The 24,512-nt window shown below is 39.9% G+C and overlaps 1 protein-coding gene and 1 non-coding gene across 5 annotated transcripts in view; one reads left to right on the forward strand and one right to left on the reverse strand.

The window, feature by feature from the left end:
• The window catches only part of FARS2 (phenylalanyl-tRNA synthetase 2, mitochondrial), a 506,744-nt gene that overhangs the window by 133,894 nt on the left and 348,338 nt on the right, over positions 1–24,512 (forward strand). For all 4 annotated transcript variants that reach the window (XM_021697011.1, XM_021697012.1, XM_021697010.1 and 1 more), the window contains one exon: positions 1,490–2,124. In XM_021697011.1, the coding sequence (XP_021552686.1) occupies positions 1,513–2,124 (612 nt within the window). In that variant the 5' untranslated portion in view covers positions 1,490–1,512. The remainder of the gene's footprint in view (positions 1–1,489; positions 2,125–24,512) is intronic.
• Positions 11,125–11,231, reverse strand: LOC123325579. Its single transcript, XR_006540517.1, has one exon. It is a non-coding gene; the product is annotated as a U6 spliceosomal RNA (small nuclear RNA).

Below are 24,512 nucleotides of genomic sequence, written 5' to 3' on the forward strand. Positions count from 1 at the left end.
CAGGGAGCCCTACACTGGGCTGATCCCAGGCTTCCGGGATTCCCGGATTATGACCTGAGCCAAAGGCAGATGCTTAACTGACAGAGCCACCCAGGAGCCCCAAATTCTAGGCAGGTTTTTAAAAAAGATCTGGTCTGTACTCTGTCTTCTGGCTGCTCTGTATCCCTTCCCAAGTAAGTGTAGCCCTGTTCCTGGTTTACTGTAGGTGCATAGTAGAAACTTGTTCTTTTACAAAACAAAAATATAACAGTGGGATGCTGCATTGGTATTTAAAATGACAGGACCAGATGTGAGGATAGAAAAGATTCGCATTTTATAAAAATAACTTCAGCTGTCCATTGGAATAGTCTACCACTTTGTGTAATATTTCCTTAAGTTGTTCATTTTAAAAATTTATTTTTAATTTTTTTATTTTAAGATTTTTATTTATTAGAGAGAGAGAGCGAGCACCAGTGGGGGAGGGGCAGGGGAGAGGAAGAAGCAGGCTCCCCACTGAGCATGGAGCCCAATGCAGCTAGATCCCAGGACCCTAGGATCATGACCTGAGTGGAAGGCAGATGCTTAACCTACTGAGCCACCCAGGCACCTGGGTTTTTCATTTTTTTCATTTTTATTTTTATAAATATTAAATAAAAATAACCACCACCCAAAATGGTGTATTTTATTTGAAACATCAAAAAAAGTTAATGTAGTAACAGTTTTGTAACATTATGTAATAACATTTTATAATATAGTGGAATGCAGAAGTCACATCTGTCAAAGATAAGCAGAACTTAGTTAAGATGACAGGTAGAGGGGCACCTGGGTGGCTCAATCATTAAGCGTCTGCCTTCGGCTCAGGTCGTGATCCTAGGGTCCTGGGATCGAGCGCCACATTGGGCTCCCTGCTCCGTGGGAAGCCTGCTTCTCTCTCTCTCTCACTCCCCCTACTTGTATTCTCTCTCTCACTGTCTCTGTCTGTCAAATAAATAAATAAAAATCTTAAAAAAAAAAAAAAAAGATGACAGGTAGAAACGTGCAGGATGCCTGTTTCAAATATCCTCTCTTCTGCTATATGTAGTCATGTGCTTCCTTTAATTAATGAGACATTGTTAGGGTCAACCAAGCCCTGTCCTTTAGGCAATCCCTCTAAACTTCTTGTTTCTAGAATATAGTCCAAATAAAAGCAAATTGTCTCATTTAAAGTTTTATTCAACCTGAGGGATTCAGGACATGACACGACCTGATAAAGGAAGTTTTCTTTAAACTCACGGAAGGACAGCTAGAGAGTAGCTAGAAAGTGATGTTCAAAGTTCTTTTGATTTAGAGCAGTACCTAGTAAGCCTCTGTCAGCAGATTTCCTTAGTGGGATCTTCTGTCTGTTTGGAGGAGGCAGTGAGGGAATCAGATGTCAGTAGGACAATCGGAGGCTGGTTGGAGACACAGGGGACGTGTTTACTTTTTTACAGAGTGAAGCTTGACTTGTGCTTTGCATGTGTGCTCTTTGCAGAATCTGTGAAAGGAGTTTCTACAATGGTTTGCTCAGCTCTCAGGAGAGTTGCCCACATGCATGTTTTCCTGGTGAGGAAGGCCAGTAGTGTCTCCAAAGGCCATCATCGGCAGGCCTTGGGCTCAAGACCTGCTGCTTCAGAGTTTGCTGCCCGAGGAGCTCCAGGTGGTGTGGTGGAGTTGCTGGGCAAATCCTACCCTCAGGACGACTATAGCAACCTCTCCCAGAAAGTCCTCTCCAGGCTTGGCAGGAATCTGCACAATCAGCAGCATCACCCTCTCTGGCTGATCAAGGAGAGGGTGAAGGAGCACTTCTATAAGCAGTATGTGGGCCGCTTTAGGACTCCACTGTTCTCGGTCTACGAGGACCTTTCTCCAGTGGTCACCACCTGGCAGAACTTTGACAGCCTGCTCATCCCAGCTGACCACCCCAGCCGGAAGAAGGGAGACAACTATTACCTGAATGGGACTCACATGCTGCGAGCACACACGTCCGCACACCAGTGGGACCTGCTGCATGCTGGGCTGGATGCCTTCCTGGTGGTGGGTGATGTCTATCGGCGCGACCAGATCGACTCCCAGCACTACCCAGTGTTCCACCAGTTGGAGGGCGTCCGACTCTTCTCTAAACACGAGGTGAGTGCTGAGACCATTCTTATCATTGATACATAGCATGGACATTCTTGTTGAGGTCACTAAAGTTTATCTCAATGAAAGCAGTTGTCCTTGATCTCCTTTTGCATTTGTAAATTATACATCAGTACAGGCCGAGCCTCAATATTTTTTGATTGACTTGTTGTGTTCGTACCTACAGAAATGAGTGGGCCTTTGTTTTGCCTCGTCTGACCTTAGTCTTTCAATACTGACCTGCCTTTCTCTAGGTTTCTTCATATGAATGAATAGTCAGTGGCTCAAATTTATCCTCAGTCCATGATGTAACTTAAGATACAATGCTGAAACCTATGGTCAGGTTATCCCAGTTCTCAGTTAGTAAAAGTGAATTAGGTTTTCGTGCTTTTAGAGGTTAATGAATTTCTTCTGCAGTAGAGGGGACTGGCAATTTATTGGCTTAGATTGGAAACTGTGTTCTGGTCCCAAGCTCTTCCCTTACCATCTCCTCCTTTACATTGGTAGGTGTTTTACATTTTTTTCTTTGTGAGATGCCTTAGTTGTTGCTATTCCTGAAGTGTATGTTTGGAGCTTAGAGGTTTTTGATCAGGGAATCTGATATTCTGGTTATTCTCAAAAGCCACCTTGCGTGTTTGTTAGCTGATATCGTAATATACTGATTTACTAATTTTTTCTCTTTGGCAAATTATGAAAATCCCTAAAAGCTTGAGTCTATTTCCTAAAAACCTGCAATACCACTTGTCTTTCATTCATATATTTTTAAGTCTCTGTTTTTATGTAAGAAACAAATGGAATAAAATGAGGCACAGGAAATATTTCACTTTACCCCTTTCGCACTTCTTTCGCACATGTTCATCAAAACAGGAGGAACAGTTCCCTCCTGTGAACAGAAGCTACATGGGTTGTTGGACATGGAAAGGAATAGCATATGATCCCTAGGCCAAGAAGGAACCACTGTTTTGTTGTATTAAGTGAGCCACGTCGTATGAGACAACTGTTTGCCTGAGGATGTGCTGTTTTTCTGTGAGTCTGCGATCCTACAGCAGTAGGTGAGCTTTACATGCTAAGGCCATCCACGCTTGATCGCATAGCTGCTTAAATGAGCATTCTTACTCCTTGGAATAGCTGGCTCTTTTCTAAATTAGGATTAACACTGTTAATAAGGGTATGGGTTTATTAGGAAACGAAAAGGAAACGAACATAGACAGGTCAAAGTCTAGGAAATATGACCAAGCGATAGAATGTCACCTACAATTAATGAGCTGGAGGAGATGTATACTAGTGAGATGGTGGCCAGGTCACGGTAGCCGGCAGGTGCTCGGCCTGGCTTAACCTCATTAAAAAAATGAGAAAGGAAAGTGCTCACTGATTTGTAAGCCTCAATGCCATGAAAGTGGCAGAGAAAGCTTTGAGACTTTACACTGGAATTTTAATGGAGGAAAAATTCAGGCTACCTTAGAAGGTGGAAAATAGGAAGAGGGATAGGAAAGTAATCTTTATCCTGTTTCATATTTGTTTGGGGTCCAGTCCAGTTTAGTCGTTAGCAGACATGGCTAATCTAGACTGATAATGTTACTGTATATTTTGCCTTATCATTAAAAAAATTATACACACACACACACATAACTAATAATATAGTTTGATGAGGAATTCCATGTCCATTGTTTCATTTATTCCTCTTACTAAAACCCTTGTGAGATCAGTTGTTTCCACCTCAACCATGAGGAATCTGAAGTCCCCGGAGGTTGCCCAAGGTTATCCACCCAGTTGGTGGCAGGGCTGAAACTTGAACTCAGGTCTTCTGAGTCCATTGCCCATTCTGCTGTATTCTGTTGCTTTCTAGGTAGCTGCTTTGTAAGTGGGACCTGCTTATGACCCAGGTGGAGCATTAGTTTTAAGAATGGTGTTGGGGAGAGAGAGGTTTTTTGTTGTTGTTGTTGTTGATTTTGTTTATTTCTTTTTAAAGCCTGGTCTCAACTAAAGTGTTGGTACTAAGTCTGACCTAATCTTAACCATCAAAAAAATGTTTTTTCCTTCTTTCAGTTTATTCCCCTAGAACATGATTTTTCGGTAATTTTAATCATGTTACCTATGTAATTTAAAAATTATATTATCTTTTAAAGTTCGGTTATTTAGTAATCTTTGTAATTATTGTTTCAATCACTATAAGGTGTATTTCAACAAGAAGAAAAGTAAATACAGAGGTCTGGGTAAAAGAAACAGGGATAAGCCTAGAAATAACTGAATTATGACAATATATATTTTAACTATTAATTGTGAAGAAAACCCTGTTTGTATTTCGAAAAAAGGTTAAATGTATCAGTACTCACAAATCTAAATGGGTTAAACTTACCAATTAAAGACATACATTACCAGAGTGGACATTTTTCAGTGAGAGAGACCTGAAACAAAACCATACCAGAGGTTGAAAATAAAGGGCAGAAAAAAGATATATCAAGCAAATACTTGCCAGAAGAAAGCTGGTACAGCAATATTAGTATTAGACAAAATAGAACTTGTGGCAAAAATTGATAAATACGAATAAAGAGAGATAATATATCAACTACAATGCTTTATGAATCAGGAATTTTAATGTGCCCAACATCATAACCATAATACATAAACCAAAACTGAAGAAATAAAAGTTTAATTTGACAAATTCATAATCATAGTAGAAGATTTTAAATGACCTCAGTCAAAAACCAATGGATGAAGAAGACAAAGTGAGTAAAGATATAGATAACTTGAAAACACGATTAACAGGCTTGAGTTATGGTTATTTTTAAAATTCTGTAACTAAAATAAAATAAAATTCTGTAACTATACAAATCCACACAGAAATTCTATACTCACAGTCGGAGGTATGTAGTCACATGGGATACTTAAAATAAGTTGTCCATGTACTAGTTGACAGCTTAAGTCTAAACAGATGTCAAAGAATCAATAACATAAATAGAACTGTGCTTGACTACAATGTGGTTTATGTAGAAAGCAGGAAGAAAGGATAATAAAAACTTTTCATGTCCTCAGACATTTAAAAATTCACAGTTATAGATTCATGGGATAAAGAGAAATATTACAGGGGCGCCTGGGTGGCTCAGTTGTTAAGCGTCTGCCTTCGGCTCAGGTCATGATCCCAGGGTCCTGGGATCAAGCCCCGCATCAGGCTCCCTGCTCTGCAGGAAGCCTGCTTCTCCCACTCCCACTCCCCCTACTTGTGTTCCCTCTCTCACTGTGTCTTTCTCTGCCAAATAACTAAATAAAAATCTTTTTTTTAAAAAAAAAAAGAAATTTTATAGTAAATTGCAAATTCCTTATCAACCAGCAAGGAAAATACTCTCTTCAAACTGCTCAGATGGGCGGGAAAATAGTCACTTTATTTTGTAGAAACTTGGTAGACCCCACTTAAATTGTGTGATCACAGTTAACATTAATAAAGCAAAATGTGTGGGATGGAGCTGAAGAGGTACTTGTAGTACATTTAGTTTAAATATATTTAGGAAAATTTTAAAACCCTGAAAAATCAATGAATTAAGTGTCATTTTAAGATGCTAAAGCAAACAACATTGTTCTAAAAATGTAGAAGGGAGGTGGGTTGTATAGTTTGTAATAGTCCCAAATCTTACAAAACAGATAGCAACTGGAATAGCAAAGCCCATCTCCGACATGGCTGGGTGACGAGGTCTCCCTAAGATCTTCACAAATGGTGGGAACTTACAACTGCCAGCTGCAAGCTCTGCGCTGTGTCCGAAACCGAGGCTGTAGAGGGAACCAGTGAGGGCTGAGGGGAGGAGAGTTTCTGAGTCTCTCAGAGAACAAACTTCGGACAACCCAATTTACTCGCGGGCCTTTGACATTTAGTGCTAGTAATAACATTGCTCATCAGTGACCACCAACATCACAAAGAGAGGGTCCAGGGCCAGACTTTCAGGTCTCCTGACGAAGAATACAGTGGCAGCTCTAAAGTCTTGCCAAAAAATTTGGACCTGACTCTGATCAGATCTCTAGATCCAGCTCCAAATTGACAGGTAGTACAGAGGACAGAGAAACATGCTAAACTATGCCATGGAGAATTAATAAGCAAAATCCAACCTGTGGGAAATGCAACAGCAATGCTAAGGGGCGCCTGGGTGGCTCAGTCATTGAGCGTCTGCCTTCGGCTCAGGTCATGATCCCAGGGTCCTGGGATCGAGCCCCGTGTCGGGCTCCCTGCTCCATGGGAAGCCTGCTTCTCCCTCTCCCACTCCCCCTGCTTGTGTTCCCTCTCTTGCTGTCTCTCTCTCTCTGTCAAATAAATAAATAAAATCTTTAAAAAAAAAAAGATGTGATGTGCATAATGAAATAAACAGAAAAATCAAAAGGAAGACCTTAGAAATGTTTAAGCAGCAGTGTTTAGAAATGTGTAAGCCATCATATTCAAGCACATTATCAGTGGAATTCCTTTGTGGAATAGCATATAAACTGGTTCCAGTGTTCTTCCATGCTCCTGGTGAGTTGCATGTGCTCAGTCTGTGTGGTAGTCATGCACAGTAAGACCATGTCTCAGTCTGAGACTGATGGGAAATCTTAAACTGTCCCTTCAATATTGGCAGCTTGAGAAGCACTGCTGTATAGGACAAATGATTCAATTCATCAAGTAAACTGCAAGAAAAATAAAAGGGAAATACACCTATAGATTAAAAGAAAGATCAAGGAATCATAAAAAATCATTAGAGGCCATTAGGAATTTGAATGCTAACTGAATGTCTGAATTTAAGGAGTTTTTTATTTTTATTTTTTAAGGTATGATAGTGGTATTATATTTAGAAAGTCATTTTCCTTTAGATTTACATATTGAAATACCTGTGAGTGAAATGATCAGATGTCTGGTTTTCTTCAGAATAATATGGGGATAGGCATGTGGGGATGAATGGAAGAGGATTGGTCATGAATTGTTAATTATTGAAGCTGGGTTTTGGATACATGAGGGATCATTATCCTTTCTACTTTCGCGTGTGTTTGAAATTTTTCTGATATAAAGTTAAAGGAGAAGACTGAAGGAAGAACACTGGGGTTGGTCAGTCAATCAGAAAAACATTTGTTGAACACAAACTGGAGTTCAGGTCTGTAAGAAGGTATCAGACAATCATGAGATGCTCTCTGGTTTCATGTGGAAGACAACTGTTAAGATTAAAAAACAAACAGGAGACAGAAGATATTAATCATAGAAGATTACATTGCATACAATGAAGACTGAAACCAATTAAATCTAGGATTAATAGCCCCTCTTCCATCATTCTGAGATGATTTTACACATTTTTACCAAGTGAAAGACTTGTATGGTCTGTTTCAGAAAATAGAGAGACTTATCAAGCTCATTTTATGAGGTTAGACATGTTAATATACAAACTAGATGAAAAAGAAAATTATAGAAGTTTCATCTTTATGAACATAGATGATTCTTTTTTAATGAACAGATATAGAATTATTAAATGAAATATTTGCAAATTTAACTCACTGGTGTATTGTGTCCTGCCACGTTATTATTATACATTTATTCCATTATATTATATTAACTGATGTAAGGAGAAGAAGCATGTGATCACCTCAATAGATGTAGAAAAATAATTTGATGGAATTTAATGTTTTATGACATAAAAAAATTTTGATGACATTAATGACTCATGATAAAAACTTTTAGCAGACTAGGAATAGAAGGGAACTTTTTTTTTTTTTAAGATTTTATTTATTTATTTGAGAGAGAGAGAGTGAGAGAGAGAGCACAAGCCAGGGGTAGAGGCACAGGGAGAGGGAGAAGCAGACTCCCTGCTGAGCAGGGAGCCCAATGCGGGACTCGATCCCAGGACCCATCATGACCTGAGCCAAAGGCAGATGCTTAACCAACTGAGCCACCCAGGCTCCCCTAGAAGGGAACTTCCTTAAATGATATTTGTCAAGCAGTCATAGCAAATATCATAATTGGTGAGTCATTGTAAACATTTCTATCACAATTAGCAACAAGTCAGGATTACTTGCCATCACTGCTTCTATTCATCATTGTGTGGGATGTTCTACTTTATGTAGTAAGCCGGAAAGAGAAATGGAAGGTATAAGCACTGGAAAACATGAGATTAAAGTTGCTTAATTTTAGATGATATGATTGTTTACCTAGAAAATTGAATAGAATATTCAGGTCAATTATTAGAACTAATAAGACAGTTGAGTAAAGTTGATGGGTACAATGTAAAAATATATATATATATGTTTCTAATCCAGAAGTAATAACCTGTTAGAAAATATAATGGAATAAAGATTTCATTCATAGTATCAACTAAAACTTTGAAGTGCCCAGGTATAGTTGTTCCTGAAGATGCTCAAGATATTTATGGATAAAATTATCAGATATTATTAAAAGACATAAAAGAAGAGAAAAGGGAGAAATATACCATAATCATAGATTCATAGCTAGGAAAACAATATCATGAAGATGGCAGTTCCCCCAATTCAATGTATAAATTCAGTGTAAATCTAATCAAAATATCCACTGGGTATTTTGGAGAAGTTGAAGGACTGATCTTCAAATTCATAGGAAGAACAAGTTTGTGCACAGCCAGAACAATTTTTTACAAGCACCCATATAAGGGTGCCTTACCAGACATCAAGACTTAAAGGCTCTGTTATTAAGATGGCTTATTATTGGCACAAGTTTAGTCAAATAAAGAACTTTGAAGTAGCTCTCCTCATAATTGTAAGTGTATTATCTTATTATACAGTGGAAATGATGTTACATAAATGGGGAGGTGATGGATTCTACATGAATTGCTCTCAGACAATTATCTGTATAGGAAAAAAGAATCTTTTCCTATCCACATTTGTGATCTTTATCACACCAAATGCAAAATTCAGTTCTGGATGGATTCACAATCCATTTGTGAAGAGGTCTTTAAAACTTAAAGAAGAAAATATGAGAAATTGTCATTATCACCTTGGAGATAGAATATAATATCTTAAACTCAGACTCCCTAAAAAGAAAAATCCTGAATGGAAAAAATTGTTAAAGAGTGAATACATTAAAATAAAATTTCTGCCTAATCAAAGCCTTTCATAAATGAGGTTAAAAGACAAGCAACAGGCAGGGTGGAAATATTTGTGTGTATACAGCTAAAAGATTAATGTTGATCAAATTAAAAGGTTTTAGTTTGAAAAAAAAAGAATCCAATAGGGAAGGTCTGACAATACCAAGTGTTGGTCAATACATGGAGCCATGGGAGTGCTCTGGGGGAGTATGAAAACACAGGCCTGAAATCTCACTCCCACGTGTATATTTAGATATGTTCTTAAGTGCTCCTTTTAGCAGATAGGTGAGAATGTTCACAGCACTCTTAGTATTAGCCCAAACCTGAAACAACCCATATTTCTACCTAGAGTAGGACAGGTAAGTAAGTTGTGGCATATTTATCCGATGGTATGTGAGTAATATCTGTGAAAATGAGTAAATCACAACTATATGCATTGACATGAATGAATATGCAAAGTAATACTAGGCAAAGAAAGAAAGTTATAGAAGCTTACATTGTATGATTGCATTTAGGTAAAGTTTTAAAAATGGGCAAAATTAATCAGTATGTTACTTAGGGGTTCATGCATGTGTGGAAAAATTAAGGGATGCAAAGGAATAATGAAAAAATTTAGTTGTTACCTCTGTTAGGCATGGCAAAGGGATTGTGATCAGGTAGGGGCATGAAGGGGGCTGCAAAGTTTTTGGTACTGTTTTCTTTTCTGAAAATGGATGTGGGTGGTGAGCACACATGTATGTGCTTTTATTATTCTTTAAAAACAATATACTATACACTCTATATGAATGTTTTATTGTCTAATTTTAAAAAAATTAGTAACTCATCATCAGCATTAACAGCCTATCAATAGATGTGATTGGCCAACAAGCAATGATCGGTCTTATCAGTAAATAGCAAACGCTAAGTTAAAATATATAAGAACCAGATATTGTTCCAAACCCATTAGATTAGTAAAAATTAATAACCTTGACAATAGCAAGAATCTAGAGGAACCATAAATCTTACATCCTTTTTTTGGGAGTGTATATAGTTGCCACCACTTTGTAGAGTTATTTGGTATTTTTTTTTTAATTGTATACTCTGTAATCTGGTGTTTTTTCCTTTAAATGTAAAGAATAAAGGACAATTGGCTCTATTTGTACATTGAGTACTTTATTGCAGCTAACATAGAGCATCTATGTCAACATGGATGAGGTTTTAATACAATATTCAGGGAATCAAATAAGTTATGAGTGATACCAAACTATGATATCCATTTTTTTTTTTAGTAGGAGAGAGAGTGTGTGTGCACGTGTGCACGACTTTGGTGGGAGAAAGGGCAGAGGGAGAGGAAGAGAGAAAATCTCAAGCAGACTCCCTGCTCCTGCAGAGCCTGACTCAGGGATCAATCTCAGTATCCTGAGATTGTGACCTGAGCTGAAATCAAGAGTCAGACACTTAACCAACTGAGCACCCAGGCACCCCTAGACTATAATATCTTTTTAATTAATTAATTAATTAAATTATTTGAGAGAGAGAGAGCGTGAGAGAGAGATCACGAGCAGGGTATGGGGTAGAGGGAGAAGCAGACTCCCCGCTGAGCAGGCAGCCTGATGTGGGGCTCCATCCCAGGACCCTGGGATCATGACCTGAGCTGAAGGTAGATGCTTAACCGATTGAGCCACCCAGGTGCCCATGATCTCTCTCTCTTTTTTAAAAGATTTTATTTATTTATTTTTGAGAGAGAGAGAGCAAGTGAGCCCACATGAGCTGGGGCAGAGGGAGAGGGAGAAACGGACTCCCCACTGAGCAGGGAACCTGATGCAGGACTTGATCCCAGGACCCCGGGATCATGATCCGAGCTGAAGGCAGACACTCAACCGACTCAGCCACCCAGGTGCCCTTTATTTTTATTTTTAATTAATTAATTTTTGAGATCTAGAAAGCACTTTAATATTCTGTCCTTCTTCAAAAGAATATAGAACCCTCCACGAATTTGTGTGTGATCCTTACACAGGGGCTATGGTAATCTTCTCTGTATCATTCCAGTTTTACTATATGTGCTGCCAAAGCGAGCACCCCAAGCACCCTTTAATAGGTATTTTAGAAGATGCCCAAATAACAAGGGTTCTCATTGTGTACTTGCTCATGCTTTGTCTCTTTCACTTGCTCTAGCTCTCCTTCCTTCTCTTTTTCCACACCCATTCCTCCCCCATTTCTCATACAGTGTTTTTTGGTGTTTTTTTTTGTTAGATAAATATGTAGGTGGGTGTGAAAAAAATATATGGGAACGATAAACACCAAAATCAAGACACTGATTACCTGGCAGGTGAAGGGAAGGTAAGTGATAATAGGCACCATTATTGTTTGCAAATAATGCCAAATATTATGAGTTTTTTTGGAGGCTGGAAGGATTTTTGAGACTAAAAAGTTTGAGCACCATTGTTCAATTGTTTCAAACTAAATTTTTACCAAACATGTGAGGCATTCATTTTGCAAAGAATAGCAAATCTCATGTGTTTGACAGACCCACCAGAGGGAGCCCATCCAAATCCTGTATCTATTTAATCTGATTTTAAAAAAATCAATAAGTACATACCTGGACCGTGTTCAGAGGAGCTATATTTTCCTTTTGTCCCTGGAGAAGCCTTGTCCTGTTTCACAGCTGTGCCCTGTGTACGATTCCTGGGAATGCACTCTGAGCACAGTGAGTGCACTGAGGGGCTGTGGAGGAGGTAGGACGCTATGCAATTTATTCTTCACTCTGGGCTGCAGACTCTTTGTTTCCTCAGTGTGTCTTCATTGTCTCCATTCCCTTTCGATGACTTCCTCTGGGTCAATTTTATCCAGAGTCTTCCTCTTACATACACACATAATGCAAGCTGTACTTCCTCCTGAATTTAAGATTATTCATGATCAGCCTTTCTTTCTTCCTATTTCTGTCTTCAGTATTATTATAAAAAAAAATTCTCATTGCTTCTTCTTTTTTTTTTTTAATTTTAAGAATTCGTGTATCTATCCTGTCTTTGTTTTCTTGGCTGGTAGTTCTTGAACTTGAGTGTCTTAACAAGTCCTGGTCCATGACCAAGTTTTTGTGGATCTTACAGGAAAATTACTGATACAAGAGGAATGTAGCAAGTTTTATAAATGTATATTTGTTCACTTCAAAGGACTCTTCCTTTTCCTGAGATGATTTCCTTGCTACTTCCTTAAATATTCTTTTATGAAGTGACGGTGAAGGTATTTTAATTACCTGTAATTAAATTATTTAATTACCTGTAATTAAAAAGTCTGTAATCTGGTGTTTTTTTCTTTAAATGTAAAGAATAAAGGACAAAATAAAGCATTGCCAAATTTATCTTAGTTCTAGAATTCTTTGAAATTTTTACCAGCCTATGAAATACAAAGTAAAGTCTTATATTTCTAATACACGTATGTCTTGATAAATGAAGACAGTTGAGAAGTTGTAAATGTTCTATAATTAATAGTGATTCATGCATATTCACACAGAAACAAAGGGGAATGTTTATATAGAAGAGGTGAGTAAAGGTATACAGAGAAGTAAGCTTTGATATAATTTGGATCACAGCACATTACTGAAATACTACTTCATTCAGAGGTCCAGTTCATATTCCATCCCATCTCAACTGCCTACTCTTTAAAAATAACCATTGGCATTCCCCATTTCTTCCTGTAGGAGTATGGTTAAGGGGTTCCCTCCATGGATTGTGCTCCTTGCCTGTAATTATTCAATCCAAGTGGAGTGGATAGCCTTCATTTTGAACAACCCCTTTGGCATCCTTTGTGGTTCATCCTTGTTAGAAAACCACTCTCATTTATCATCAGAAAATTTCATTTTTGCTCCCTTTGATATTCTCTCCCACCTTCCAGATGGTTCATTAGAACCCTCCTGTTTTTGGGCTTCTTTTCCTGAGCTTCCCCACTGTTACTCTTGTGGTGAGCCAAAGGTAGTCTCTTTATTCCTGCTTTCTACCCTGAATCACTTTTCTATCATTCAGTGAATGACAAGGTTTTATTCTCCACCATGCGGTTATTGGGTTTCCTTAATAGCCTCATGTGGAGGGGCTTTATTGAAGTCACTTTTATTTGGCCTTGATAGATTATAGTCACCATGTTTCCCTAATCTCCTCTTTAAACTCTTTTAGGAAGGACTCCTTCTGTCAAAGACACACTTAAATTGAAATGGCTTTTCTTTTTTTATATTCCTTTTCTCCACCCGAGTGTTTACTTAGGTATGTCTCTTGACAGTGAAGCAGAAGGCAACTGGTCACAGCCAGGAGTCTACAATATATTGGATTTGAGTAATACCCCATTATTGGAGGACAAAGGGGGGTGATTTGGAGAACCATTTAAAGAGAGACTAGTCTGTTTTCTGTGGCACAAGGCTTTTGCAGATCATTTGTTCTTGCTATGACAAAATAGAAGCTCATAGCCTCTTAGCCTGAGACCCTGTCACTTACCTATAGCATTATGACCCTCACTGAGCTCTCAGTACATCCCGCCTTGAACTTTTACTTTGTATATGTCTGGTTTTTCCAACTGGTTGGTCACTTCCTTAAGGGTGTCTCCTATTCAGCCCAGGATCCTACACAGAGTAGAAGTTGGTAAATGTGGTGTTTGGATGTCTCCTTCGTTCTGGTCTGCCAGCCTCCAGTCTGCAAAGGATGGCAGCTAATGTAGTTAAGTGCATGGCAGTTCACCTGTCAGCTTTTCTGGCTGGGCATTCTTAGAGCTATTTCTCATGTTCCAGCCTTCCAGAGGAGCAGGTGTATCATTCAGGGCTGGATTGCAGGGCAAAAACCACATAGTAATGGATCAGGGAAAGCTCAATTTAAAGAATTATTAACGATAACGTAGAAAATTGGGGCAATGAGGGATTAGCTAGTAAGAAGTAAAGAGAACTCTAGAGAACATAAAACTCGCAGATAAATGAGCAGCTGCTACCCCTAGGACTGACACTCAACGCCTAGGAAGAGCCCTCTGCCCCACCCCCCAGCTGTGGCTCACTGAATGGCACAGAGGTGGTGGTGGTTTCATGCTGGTGAAATTGCTGGATATCCACATTCTGGAATTTGTTGGAAATCTGCTTTTTGAGGGGCCAGGGAAAGCTATTTGAGTGTGGTGTCTTGTAGGAAGCACTCTGCTATAAAATTGCCTAGGAAAGGCTGTGGAGGAAGCAGCTGTCCGCTGTGGGAGCTCCTGGGGAGCTGAGTGCTCCTGCTTACGCTACAGGACACCTGGGATCCAGCAGGAATCCCTTTGTGGTGTGTGCCTTTTCGGGGACCTCTACTGACAGAGCTTAATATTGTGCTGCCGGCAAAGGAAAAATATTTGAAGGGCCCAACTCAGTTTTCACAGAGCAGTCAATGGAGGATTGATTTGTGGCTGAGAGGCAATACATTGATAACTAGCACAGCCAGCTTGCTCCTTTTCCCGAATATCTAGAAGTCTTTAGGGACTTAACTCACCAAATAAATAGGTTGCTAGGGTAAGTCACATTTAGGGAGGCACAGACTTTTGCCCTTGATTCTAACTTAAAATTTCTGAATATAATTTAGGCTGTGGACAAGCTGTCTAGTTGCTTGTTCTTAGTACATGGGTGCATAAAGGACAGAGGATATTCTGAAGGGTAAAAGCTGGAACCAGTATAGGATCCAGAGAAAAACAGATGAATATCCTCCACATCTCATTCCTTGAAGATCTCAGGAAAATCATTATCATTTACATTCTGCATTTGCTGTTGGAGGCCAAGAGGGCCTCGTTAGGTTTTACTGAATCCACATAATTAGAGTAGCAGTATTTTTTATACTAGCTGAAGTGATGTGTGAAAGTAGCAAAAATATTTTCACAGTGATATTATGCTCTTTCACAGTAGACTTCACACCTTGCTGGAGACTGCATTTCTTTATGTGGTGCACATTACAGAAACCTACTTTCTATGGAAGGGGTGGTGTAATTTCACATTTTCAGCTTGGTAGGTACAGGTGGGAAGGTAATGAGAGGGAGTTTGCTGTACCATCCAGCCTCAGAACCAGCTAGTAACCCGTGATATGCACATCTTCTTGAATTGTCAGTTGAGATACCTGAGTCTGCTCTTAGATGGAAAAGATGATGCTCCTGCTATTTGACTGACACTTTAGGTGTCTTCTTTCTGAAACTTTGTCCTCAAATCTTCTGTCTAATGTCATCCCCCAGACTCATCCTGGGGTAGGTCTCTGAAATTACAAACTAGTTAATATGAATGAATTTGAAAGATAAAACAGAGTTTTCTTAAACTAGATATATCATTTAAAGACAATGCTATTTTTCACCTATATGGAGACTTTCTATAATGTTGTATATATGATTGATAGCATTTTGTCATTGCAATGATTTCTAGCCTTTTTCTTTACTATTTGGGAATCTGCTGAGAGATTTGGATACTGCACACACACACACACACACAAGATTTTGTATGTAGTTTAAGGGGTATGATATGTTCCTGGATTAGAAGTCACTGTCAAGGAGATAGTTCAGTCTCCATGTCGATAATGCCCAGCCTACATCTGTAGTAAACTGGAAGAACTGTTGTTCCTTATTCCCTTAGCATTTCTCTCTTTCCACTTCTGCTGTTTCTTATACTACCTGTCTTGGATTGCATTGGGATCCAGGTTGGGATTATGTTTGATGGTAGATTACATGAACAGCAACAGAAGTGAGGGTTACGTTAGCCATAGGAGGACAGAGAATGCTGCCTAACTTGGGAATGACCAGATGTTGGCTGTTGGGGTGATTGGAGGATCAAGGTTGAAGAGCTAAGAGTCAGAGGCTGTCTAGGAATAGGTGGGTGACTTGAATGTGTTTGGGGAAGCCAAGGGAACAATTTCTGCCTAAATCTGAGAGCCTTTATCTTGGGGCACAGGACATTCCTATGTAGTGACCATTCTAGATCCAAGAAATGGAAATATTTGTTCAATGTTTGGAAGCTTGTAAGGTAGAGAGCCACCTTGAGATTGGACTCAGGTACAGAGTTGGGTGGTATGGGTCTTGTGGGGAGCAATCTTAGCACACATCCAGTAAAAGGTGACTCTTGGAGGCCTGGCATGTGTTGGGGTTTAGATAATTCATGGTATGTTTCATTTAAGGTTAATGACCTAGGCTTAAATCAAAACAGAGAAGGGTTTACATGAGACAAATGGAAAGAATAACTTTCTCACTCTAAGAATTATGAGTGAGAGGCAGTTTCAAAGGGATTTGGGATCACCTTATCATCCAGGTGATGTTTCTCAATATTTTAAGGAGATCGACTCTTAGTGAGGTGAACGACCCTCAGTTCAGTTGCCCCAACTCTGTTACCCTTTCCGTGCAAAAACTTGGGATAACAATGATGTGTCATTTCTTAGAGAATTTGGTGGTGGGACCATGTAGAATATGTATCTATCTGCTTTGATAATAGTGGTATAAATGATTCTTATTTGAACCAAAGTATCAAATATAATTTTAAAATCTAGTTGTTAGATGTTGATTCCATCATGCATCAATATATACTATAGCATTTGTCAAATAATCCACAATAAATATATCCACAGTGATAGGACTAACAGTGATTTATTGTTCAAAAGCTCTACCAGCATTTGACGTCTACAACCAACCTAGGATACCACTGAAGATTAACTGATAGTCTCCTCCTAGTGAATTGTGGAGATTCTGACTTTTCAATGTGCTCCAGGGCTGTAAGAGCTTGTTGGTGTTGTCTTTTTATGTTAGTCAGGATTCTCTGGAAACAGAACCCTAGGGTGTGTGTGTGTATGTGTGTGTGTGATTTATATAAAGGAAGTGGCTTACATGATTATGGAGGCTGAGAAGTCAGACCACAGAGAGCCAGTGATAGAGTTCTAGTCTGAGTCCAAAGCCATGCTTCGCATGGTATAAGTTCCAGCTGAAATCCACAAATCCAAAGGCAGAAGAAGACTGTCATTCTGCCTCAAAGACAGTCAGGCACAGGGAAAAAATTGTTACTCAGCCTTTTATTTTATTCTGGCCTTCAACAGATTGGATAAGGCCCAGTCATACTGGAGAGTGCAATCTGCTTTACTCAACGTACAGATTCTGCTAATCTCATCTAGAAACGTTCTCATAGACATATCCGGAAATCATGGTCAACCAAATATGTGGGCACTCTCTGACCCAGTCAAGTGGACACGTAAAATTAACCACCACACTCTTCTTGGGCAGCCAGAGTTTGTAGTGGCATGCTGGAAGTCCCTAGTCAATTCTCCTAAGTCCTTAGTTTTGTTCTGTGGATGCCACATTTTAAAGTAATTCCTAGTAAACAACATACTCAGTTACTAGTAAGTAACCTTTATTTGCACATAAAAGTGTGAAAGTATGAAATTTTGCATTTTTCACCCTTTGGGATTGGATGGAAGACTTGAACTTTTGGGTTGTTGGAGCCCATCTGTGGGTCTTGGCCTCATAGATGGAAAATGTTTCTGGTAGCAGTGCCTGTTTCTCTGGAAATATCACCTGCTTTTGAGCTGGTGTGAGGGGAGTCAAATCCAGGCTCTGCAACTAACTTACTCTCTGGTGACCTTAGATAAATGACTTAATCCACTTTGAATCTTGGTTTCCTTAATTAAAACAAGCACAATTCCTGAGTTGTGGTTAAAGAACTTAGCATGATTCCTGACAAGTGGGAGGTGCCTGACAAATGTTCACTCTCCAGCCATCCCCTTATATTAACATAAAAATAGTTGTCTGCCCTTTCTGTGTTGGTTAAGTATAGATCCAGCTGTGTATCAACATGAATCAGGTACTTTTTAGGTCCTGCTTTTTAGATCTGATCTACTTTTACTTTTACTTTTCTTTTCTTTCTTTCTTTTTTTTTTTTTTTTAAAGCCACTGCTATCTTTTCTGTTGACTGATTAGTAATATGTCTCCTGTCATCTTCCTTTAGAGTGGTGATAGAATTTAGATGCGGCCGTGGTCCTGTTACATTTCACCCACTGGCATCGTGAATGAGCTGTTTAGCCACCTGAAGAAGAAAATGGAATCTCTTTCTCTCTGTTTTATCTGTCATTATGACCTAGGAAGAGGGTGACGAGAGATCACCTTTTGAAAGGTGACAGCAGAATGGATGACGTTTTCTTCCCCTTTAAATGGGGGTTGTCACGAGAACCGGTTCTCGCCAGGGCCGGCTGGCTGTTTTTTATTGTTGCCATTGTTGCTTTTTGCCTCCACACGCCCAAACATTTAATCTCTCATGTAGTTTGTGTACAGCTTCACGTATTTCCTTGCTTTGATGGATTGAAGTTTCTGATGTTTTCTCTCTATAGGCTAGAGCTTGGCAAAATATTAATCTACTTCCTTTTCCCATTGGTACCCCTAGGAGAACCCCTAAGAGAAGAAAAGTGCTGAAAAATAAACTTGTCATGATATGCTAGAGTTAATAAAGGCAGGCAAAAAAGCTGACCAGATTTCCGAACTAGCCAGAAGCCTTTGGCAGTATCTCTGGGGAGGGGAGCCGGGAGTCACTGATGACACTCCCCTGACATTGTTGCAGAGCACAGCCTCTGCGCATGCGGGGAAGACAGCTGTGTGGAGTCAGGTGGGCGCCAACTCGCTGTTCTGAGGATTTCCTGACCCTGGCTTCTTCAGAACATGTGTTTTGTCACTAAACAAGGAAGTGAACAGCCTCTATGATATATTTAACTTGAGTTTTCTCTTATGGAGGCTTCAGTTAGGGGAGATTTGGAAAGATTGTGTTGTTCAATGGGGACCTGTTTGAGTTTGCAAATGAAGGTCTAGTATGGGGGGTTTCCTGAGAAAGCGTTTGAAACTCGAACTTCTTGTTTGTAGAGCCCCCTTGACAGCCAATATTTTGTTCAACTGCCTGGCAGAAGTTGCTTTTCAATTACCAGTGTATTTTTGTAGCATCTTCCACCGCAGAACACTGACTGTTTCAAATCTCTTCCCATTACTCTACTGGCAGAAAGTTCCATAGCAAGGAGAGGAAATGAGATAAGGAGTAGGGAGAGAAAATAAAGTCTACTTTTGCAGTGCAGAGCTTTAATGCCTTCCCTCCCCTGTGCTAATCTCTGTAACTTGATTAATTGGCATGTGGTACGTTACAGAAAATCCAGGGAATGACAAAACTGCTTCAGTATCAATTAGCTAGAACAGGAGTGGACTTCCCACAGAGACCCCTGGACAGAGCTGTATTTAACTGGGCCCTTTCAAACACAAGTCTTCCCAAATGATGAGCAGTAGAAGATTTCACTTAGGGCCCAGTTGTTTAAAGAAATTAAAAACTGTGGAAATTAGCAGCTGAAATCCACTTGGATGAGTCTACTATCCCTTTAATATGTCTGTCTGTTCATCTCACTAAGACATACCAGTCCTTCCTCCAAAGTGATTTGAATACTTAATATTTGCTGAAATGCTTTAGTTGGATTTGAATAACATAATTGAATTTGCTTTTTGCATTCAGGGGGAATGAGGGCTTGGGAGTTCCTATGGTAAGATATGTGAACGTGCTTCTTTTTAGAAGTGATCCTTACTTATTGCTCTGCCTGTGAACCAAGAATTAATAAGCAGTGGGCCTGCCAAATATATGGGGCTGTATTCATCAGAATTAGAGGCTTTATCTGTCACTCTCCAGGTGACTGGCTAGTCCCTGGGACTCAGAGGCTATCTGTTTAGTGACAGGTTTTTGTTGAGCTGAGTTTGATATAGATCGCCTTTGTGTTTGGATGCCATGTGTTCTTAGGAACCACAGCAGAAACAGGATAGTTGTAAGCTAAGGTCCTGACTAAGTGCTGTTCCTGTTGTTTATGGCCTGATGAAGGAGACAGATAAATATACTAGAAACTCAACAGTCAGCACAGTGAAAGAGATATGGCCAAGGCGCAGAAGGAAATGTTTATCCCTGGGGTAATAGTAGGAGGCTTACCAGAGAATCTTCGAGAGAAATTTGAAGTTATCCTGGCAGAGAAGCGGAGTTCTGTTCCAGGTTGTGGTAGTAGCATATTTGAAGGCATGAGGAAATGAAACATGTGTCGTGGGGTGGCTGGAGCATGGGGAAGTGATAGAAGATGAAGTTAGAGAGAGGTATAAACTGCTTCATGAAGGGCCTTCTATGTAACTTTGGGATTTGAGCTCTAGTTTAAAAATACTAAGGAGTCTTTAATAATTTTTAAGTATGAGAATGACGCAAGTCAGATTCGCATTTTAGAAAAATAATTCTGTTAGGTTAGCCCATGGAATGGAGCAGTGTAGTTAGCATTGGACATGAGGAGACTGGTTAGAAGATTATTTATAATCATCTGAGAGAAAATCAATGCAGGCCAAGCCAAAGAAACAATAGGGATGACAGATAAGAAAGAATGGACTTGAAAGATGTTAAAGAGGTAGAATTTACCGGATTTGGTGGCTGCACGTAGGGAAGTGAGGGAAAGGGGAAAGTATTTGATCTGCTTTCTTGGTCCCATTGCTAGAGTTTGGGATGACAGGAGGAGAAGTAGGTTCTGGGGTTGGGGTCAGGAGAGCTAGTTGAGTTTGGGATACGTCTCGATGGAGGATTTGCAGGTGGCCTTGTTCAGTAGACAGGCGCTTGGATGTGTCTGGGCCCTGGCACGGTTGCCTAGGATGGAGGTGGAGATTTACGGTCAATGGCCAGAGTTGCCGCTAAGAGTTTGGCTGTAGTCATCTAGGGGAGTGTAAGCAGAGCCAGAAGTGAACAAAGCTGAAAATGAGGCCTGTGGAAAACAAATATTTCGTGACGGGAAAGGAAGGAAAGGGAAGCTGTGAAGACGACCAAGAAAGAGTAGCCGACTTACTTGGGCAGAGGGGAGCGGGTGGTAGTAGCATGACATGGGATGACAGGGAGCTTCGTGTCTTTTGTGGACTGTTGAAAGGGAAGAGTTAAATATTTGTACTGAGGAGAAAGAGCCAGAAAAGAGAATAAAAGAAGAAGAGATGTGTGACGATTTCTAAGTAAGAACTTCGGAGGAGACAGAGAGTGATTGGGCGAAGGTATATTCTCGTCTCTGGAAGGCCTGGCGCCTGACCAGAGGAAGGTGCTCTTTTCTTTTCTTTCTTTTTTTAATTTTTAAATTACAGTGGACATGAAGGGCTGAAGGATGACTGCAAGGCAAATGCATTTATTTTATTTTTTATTTATTTATTTATTTTAAAGATTTTATCCATTTATTTGAGACAGAATGAGAGAGAGAGAGAGCACATGAGAAGGGGGAGGGTCAGAGGGAGAAGCAGACTCCCTGCCGAGCAGGGAGCCCGATGCGGGACTCGATCCAGGGACTCCAGGATCATGACCTGAGCCGAAGGCAGTCGCTTAACCGACTGAGCCACCCAGGCGCCCCAAGGCAAATGCATTTATAACTGGGAATAGAAGGGGTTTCCTATCTGATGATTTCTCTTTTTCAGTAAGAAGGAAAGGTCATTTTTTTTTTTTTTTTCCCCCTGGCAGAAGTAATGTAGGTGAGACAGACACCTTTAAGGAGTGACATACCTGATTAGTCTCTGAAGTTGACTAGACAGAACAGCTAGTACTTTCTCCAAGGTTTGGTTCTTGACTCAGCACATGCCTATGGAGGCAGTTCTAAATTCATCAGGTAGTTAAGAAGACATGCATGAGCATCTGCTCTGTTCAGGGCATTGTGATGGTGGTTTTAATTCTTGAAGTTATGGAGTCTTTCCTGTTGCTCCTCAGTTGGTTACAAATCATGGTAGCCTGTCTTCTTTCACATTAAGAGTTCGGAATATTGCTCTTTGGGCATTAATCTCTCTTTAGCAGCTGACGTCAAAGGAGTTTGTAGTCCCTATATTCAATTTTGTAATAAACTTTTTATTTTAGAATCTTTCTAGGTTTTACAGAAAAATTGCAGAGACAATACAGAGTTCTGTGTATCCCACACCCAGTTTCCTCTGTTATTGACATATTAGTATGGCATATTTGTCACAATTAGTGAACCAATTTTTATATATTATTACCTATATTTATTTTTATTTATTTATTTCCAAGCCTTCTTGCTGTGGCCTTTTCAATTATCTTTGGCAGGGAGAGGAATCCTTGTCTACTGATAATTCAGAAACTTGAGTTGAACAAGCAATTTTAATGTTCTCTCTATTGTGTCTTTGGGATTGTCTTATCTTAAACACTCCTTCTCAGGCGCCTGAGTGTCATTGTCAGTTAAGCATCTGACTCTTGGTTTCGGCTCAGGTCATGATCTTAGGGTCATGAGATCCAGCCCTGCATGGGGCTCCACGCTCAGTGTGGAGTCTGCTTAAGACTCTTTCTCCCTCTGCCCCTTCCCCCCATGCTTGCTCTCTTTCTCCCTAAAATAAAAATAAAAACCCCAAAACCCTACTTTTTATCTCTTTGAAAGTCATACAATTAAAGAGGTGAAGAAGTCTACAAAGAAAAATAAATATCAACTGGTATCAGTTATGTGTCTCTAATTTATAAAGTATTACAATTCAGTAAATGCAACTTGTTAGCCAAAAATCTTTTATTTATTTATGTATTTATGTATGTATGTATTTATTTGAAAGGTTTTATTGAATTATTTGACAGAGAGAGAGAGAACAAGCAGGGGGAGCAGCAGGGAGAAGGAGAGGGAGAGGCAGGCTCCCTGCTGGGGCTCAATCCCAGGAGCCTGGGATCATGACCTGAGCTGAAGCAGACGCTTAACTGACTGAGCCACCCAGGCGCCCCTAGACAAGAAGCTTTTAAAAAATGGGTTCATAAGGGATAGCAAAGAGTGGTTTTTGTTGTTGTTGAAGAGATTGTGCACCATCGCCAGTGGTCGCAGTTCCCTGTTCTCTTTGCCTCTAGATGGCACTGGTTTTATACTGGCCTATAGTTTTGAAGCTATACAATTTGGAATAAAAAAGTCTCTCTGGTCAATGTTATGTCCATGTTCACTGATGTACCCTCTGTTTTCACCTACTGCTCAGCAGAACATGGAAGTGGGAACCTCTCTTAGTTCCTGTAAGAGACCCGTCATAACAAAGTCATTATGACCGATGTGGAATTTGCTGATAATTTCGTGAGTAAGAAGGAGGAGAGCATTTGTATCATGTAATCTGCAGTGCAGTCATTCCAGAAAACTTCTGAATGAGACTGACTCCTCTCTGGGTCCCTTTTTCTGTTGTCAGTGGGGAAGGTGTTGTTCTGAGCCATTCTTCTGTGTAGAACTTAGTTCTCTGGCATCTTGTTCCCAGCTCCAAGAAATTTCAAAATCCATCAGAAAGAAGCTTTGTCATGCAGAGCTATTTAATAAGTGTCTCATATTCCGTGGGCACCTTTGGGTTTTCACTTTACCCCCTTCTTATTGCTCCCTCCTCCCCACTCCCAATTGCCAAAGAATTCTCTTTACTTGTTACTCAAAGACTATATTCTTTTTACTTTTTTGCCCCCATCTAATTAAGCTGGTAATCTTTTGAGTCACATCCTTTCCAATAGAGTCATACAGCTAAATGAAACAGTTTAAAAAATGTCAGCTTGCAGAAATATTTTGTGACTGTAGGCATAGCTTCATTCTGAAACAACACATCGGCAGACTGAAGTGTTATTTAGGCACTATTGTTGAGATTTGAAAGCTCTTCCTCCTTTCCTCTTCCTTCTCTTCCATCTCTGCCCTCCTTTCTCCTCTTTTTCCTTCCCCTTCTCCTTTCACTTCCTCCCTCTTCCTCTTTATTAAAATGCTGGTTTGCATAGCGTGAATTCATAGTTATCACCTCATTTCTCTCTTGTTCTCAGCCTTTCTACCGAAGCTGTTTCATTTGGCTGTGTCACTTGGCAATACTTTCCCATTAACATGATCTTGGATTATATGTTCACTACTCTTGTGCCTGCATTTGCTACTGGGCAGAGCAAGAATGCTGTCCCACAGGGCTTTAGACTTCTGCTCTATTACCTCAGGCAAAGACTGACTTCGGAACCTAGAATGAGCTGAACTGGTGGCTGATTGGTGTGCCAGCTGGTCAGAACTTCAAATGCTGTTGAAGTGACCTTACCATACTTGTTTTAATGTTCTAAATGCCGAAATGCTTAAAACTCGAAAATATTATATCTGTTTCAGATGTATTTTTCTGAATGTTGCCTTCTTGTTCCAGTACTTTCTGAGCTTGTTTGGGTTATTCAGAGAGCGAGCCTAATTTTTTCTTTCACCGTGAGGTCAGGCTCGGCGTGACACTTCAGGCAGGAAAGGTGGAGTTACTTCAGCAGCATAAAGAGGAAATTAAAAAGCAAGTGAACATGTGCTCTTGTGCAACCCACATGCTTAACGTATCCTCATTGGATGTCTTTGAGGGACCTTGCCTTTAGGAGCCCCCAGT

The sequence above is a fragment of the Neomonachus schauinslandi genome, chromosome 8, assembly GCF_002201575.2.
Source record: "Neomonachus schauinslandi chromosome 8, ASM220157v2, whole genome shotgun sequence".
Lineage (NCBI taxonomy): Eukaryota > Metazoa > Chordata > Mammalia > Carnivora > Phocidae > Neomonachus > Neomonachus schauinslandi.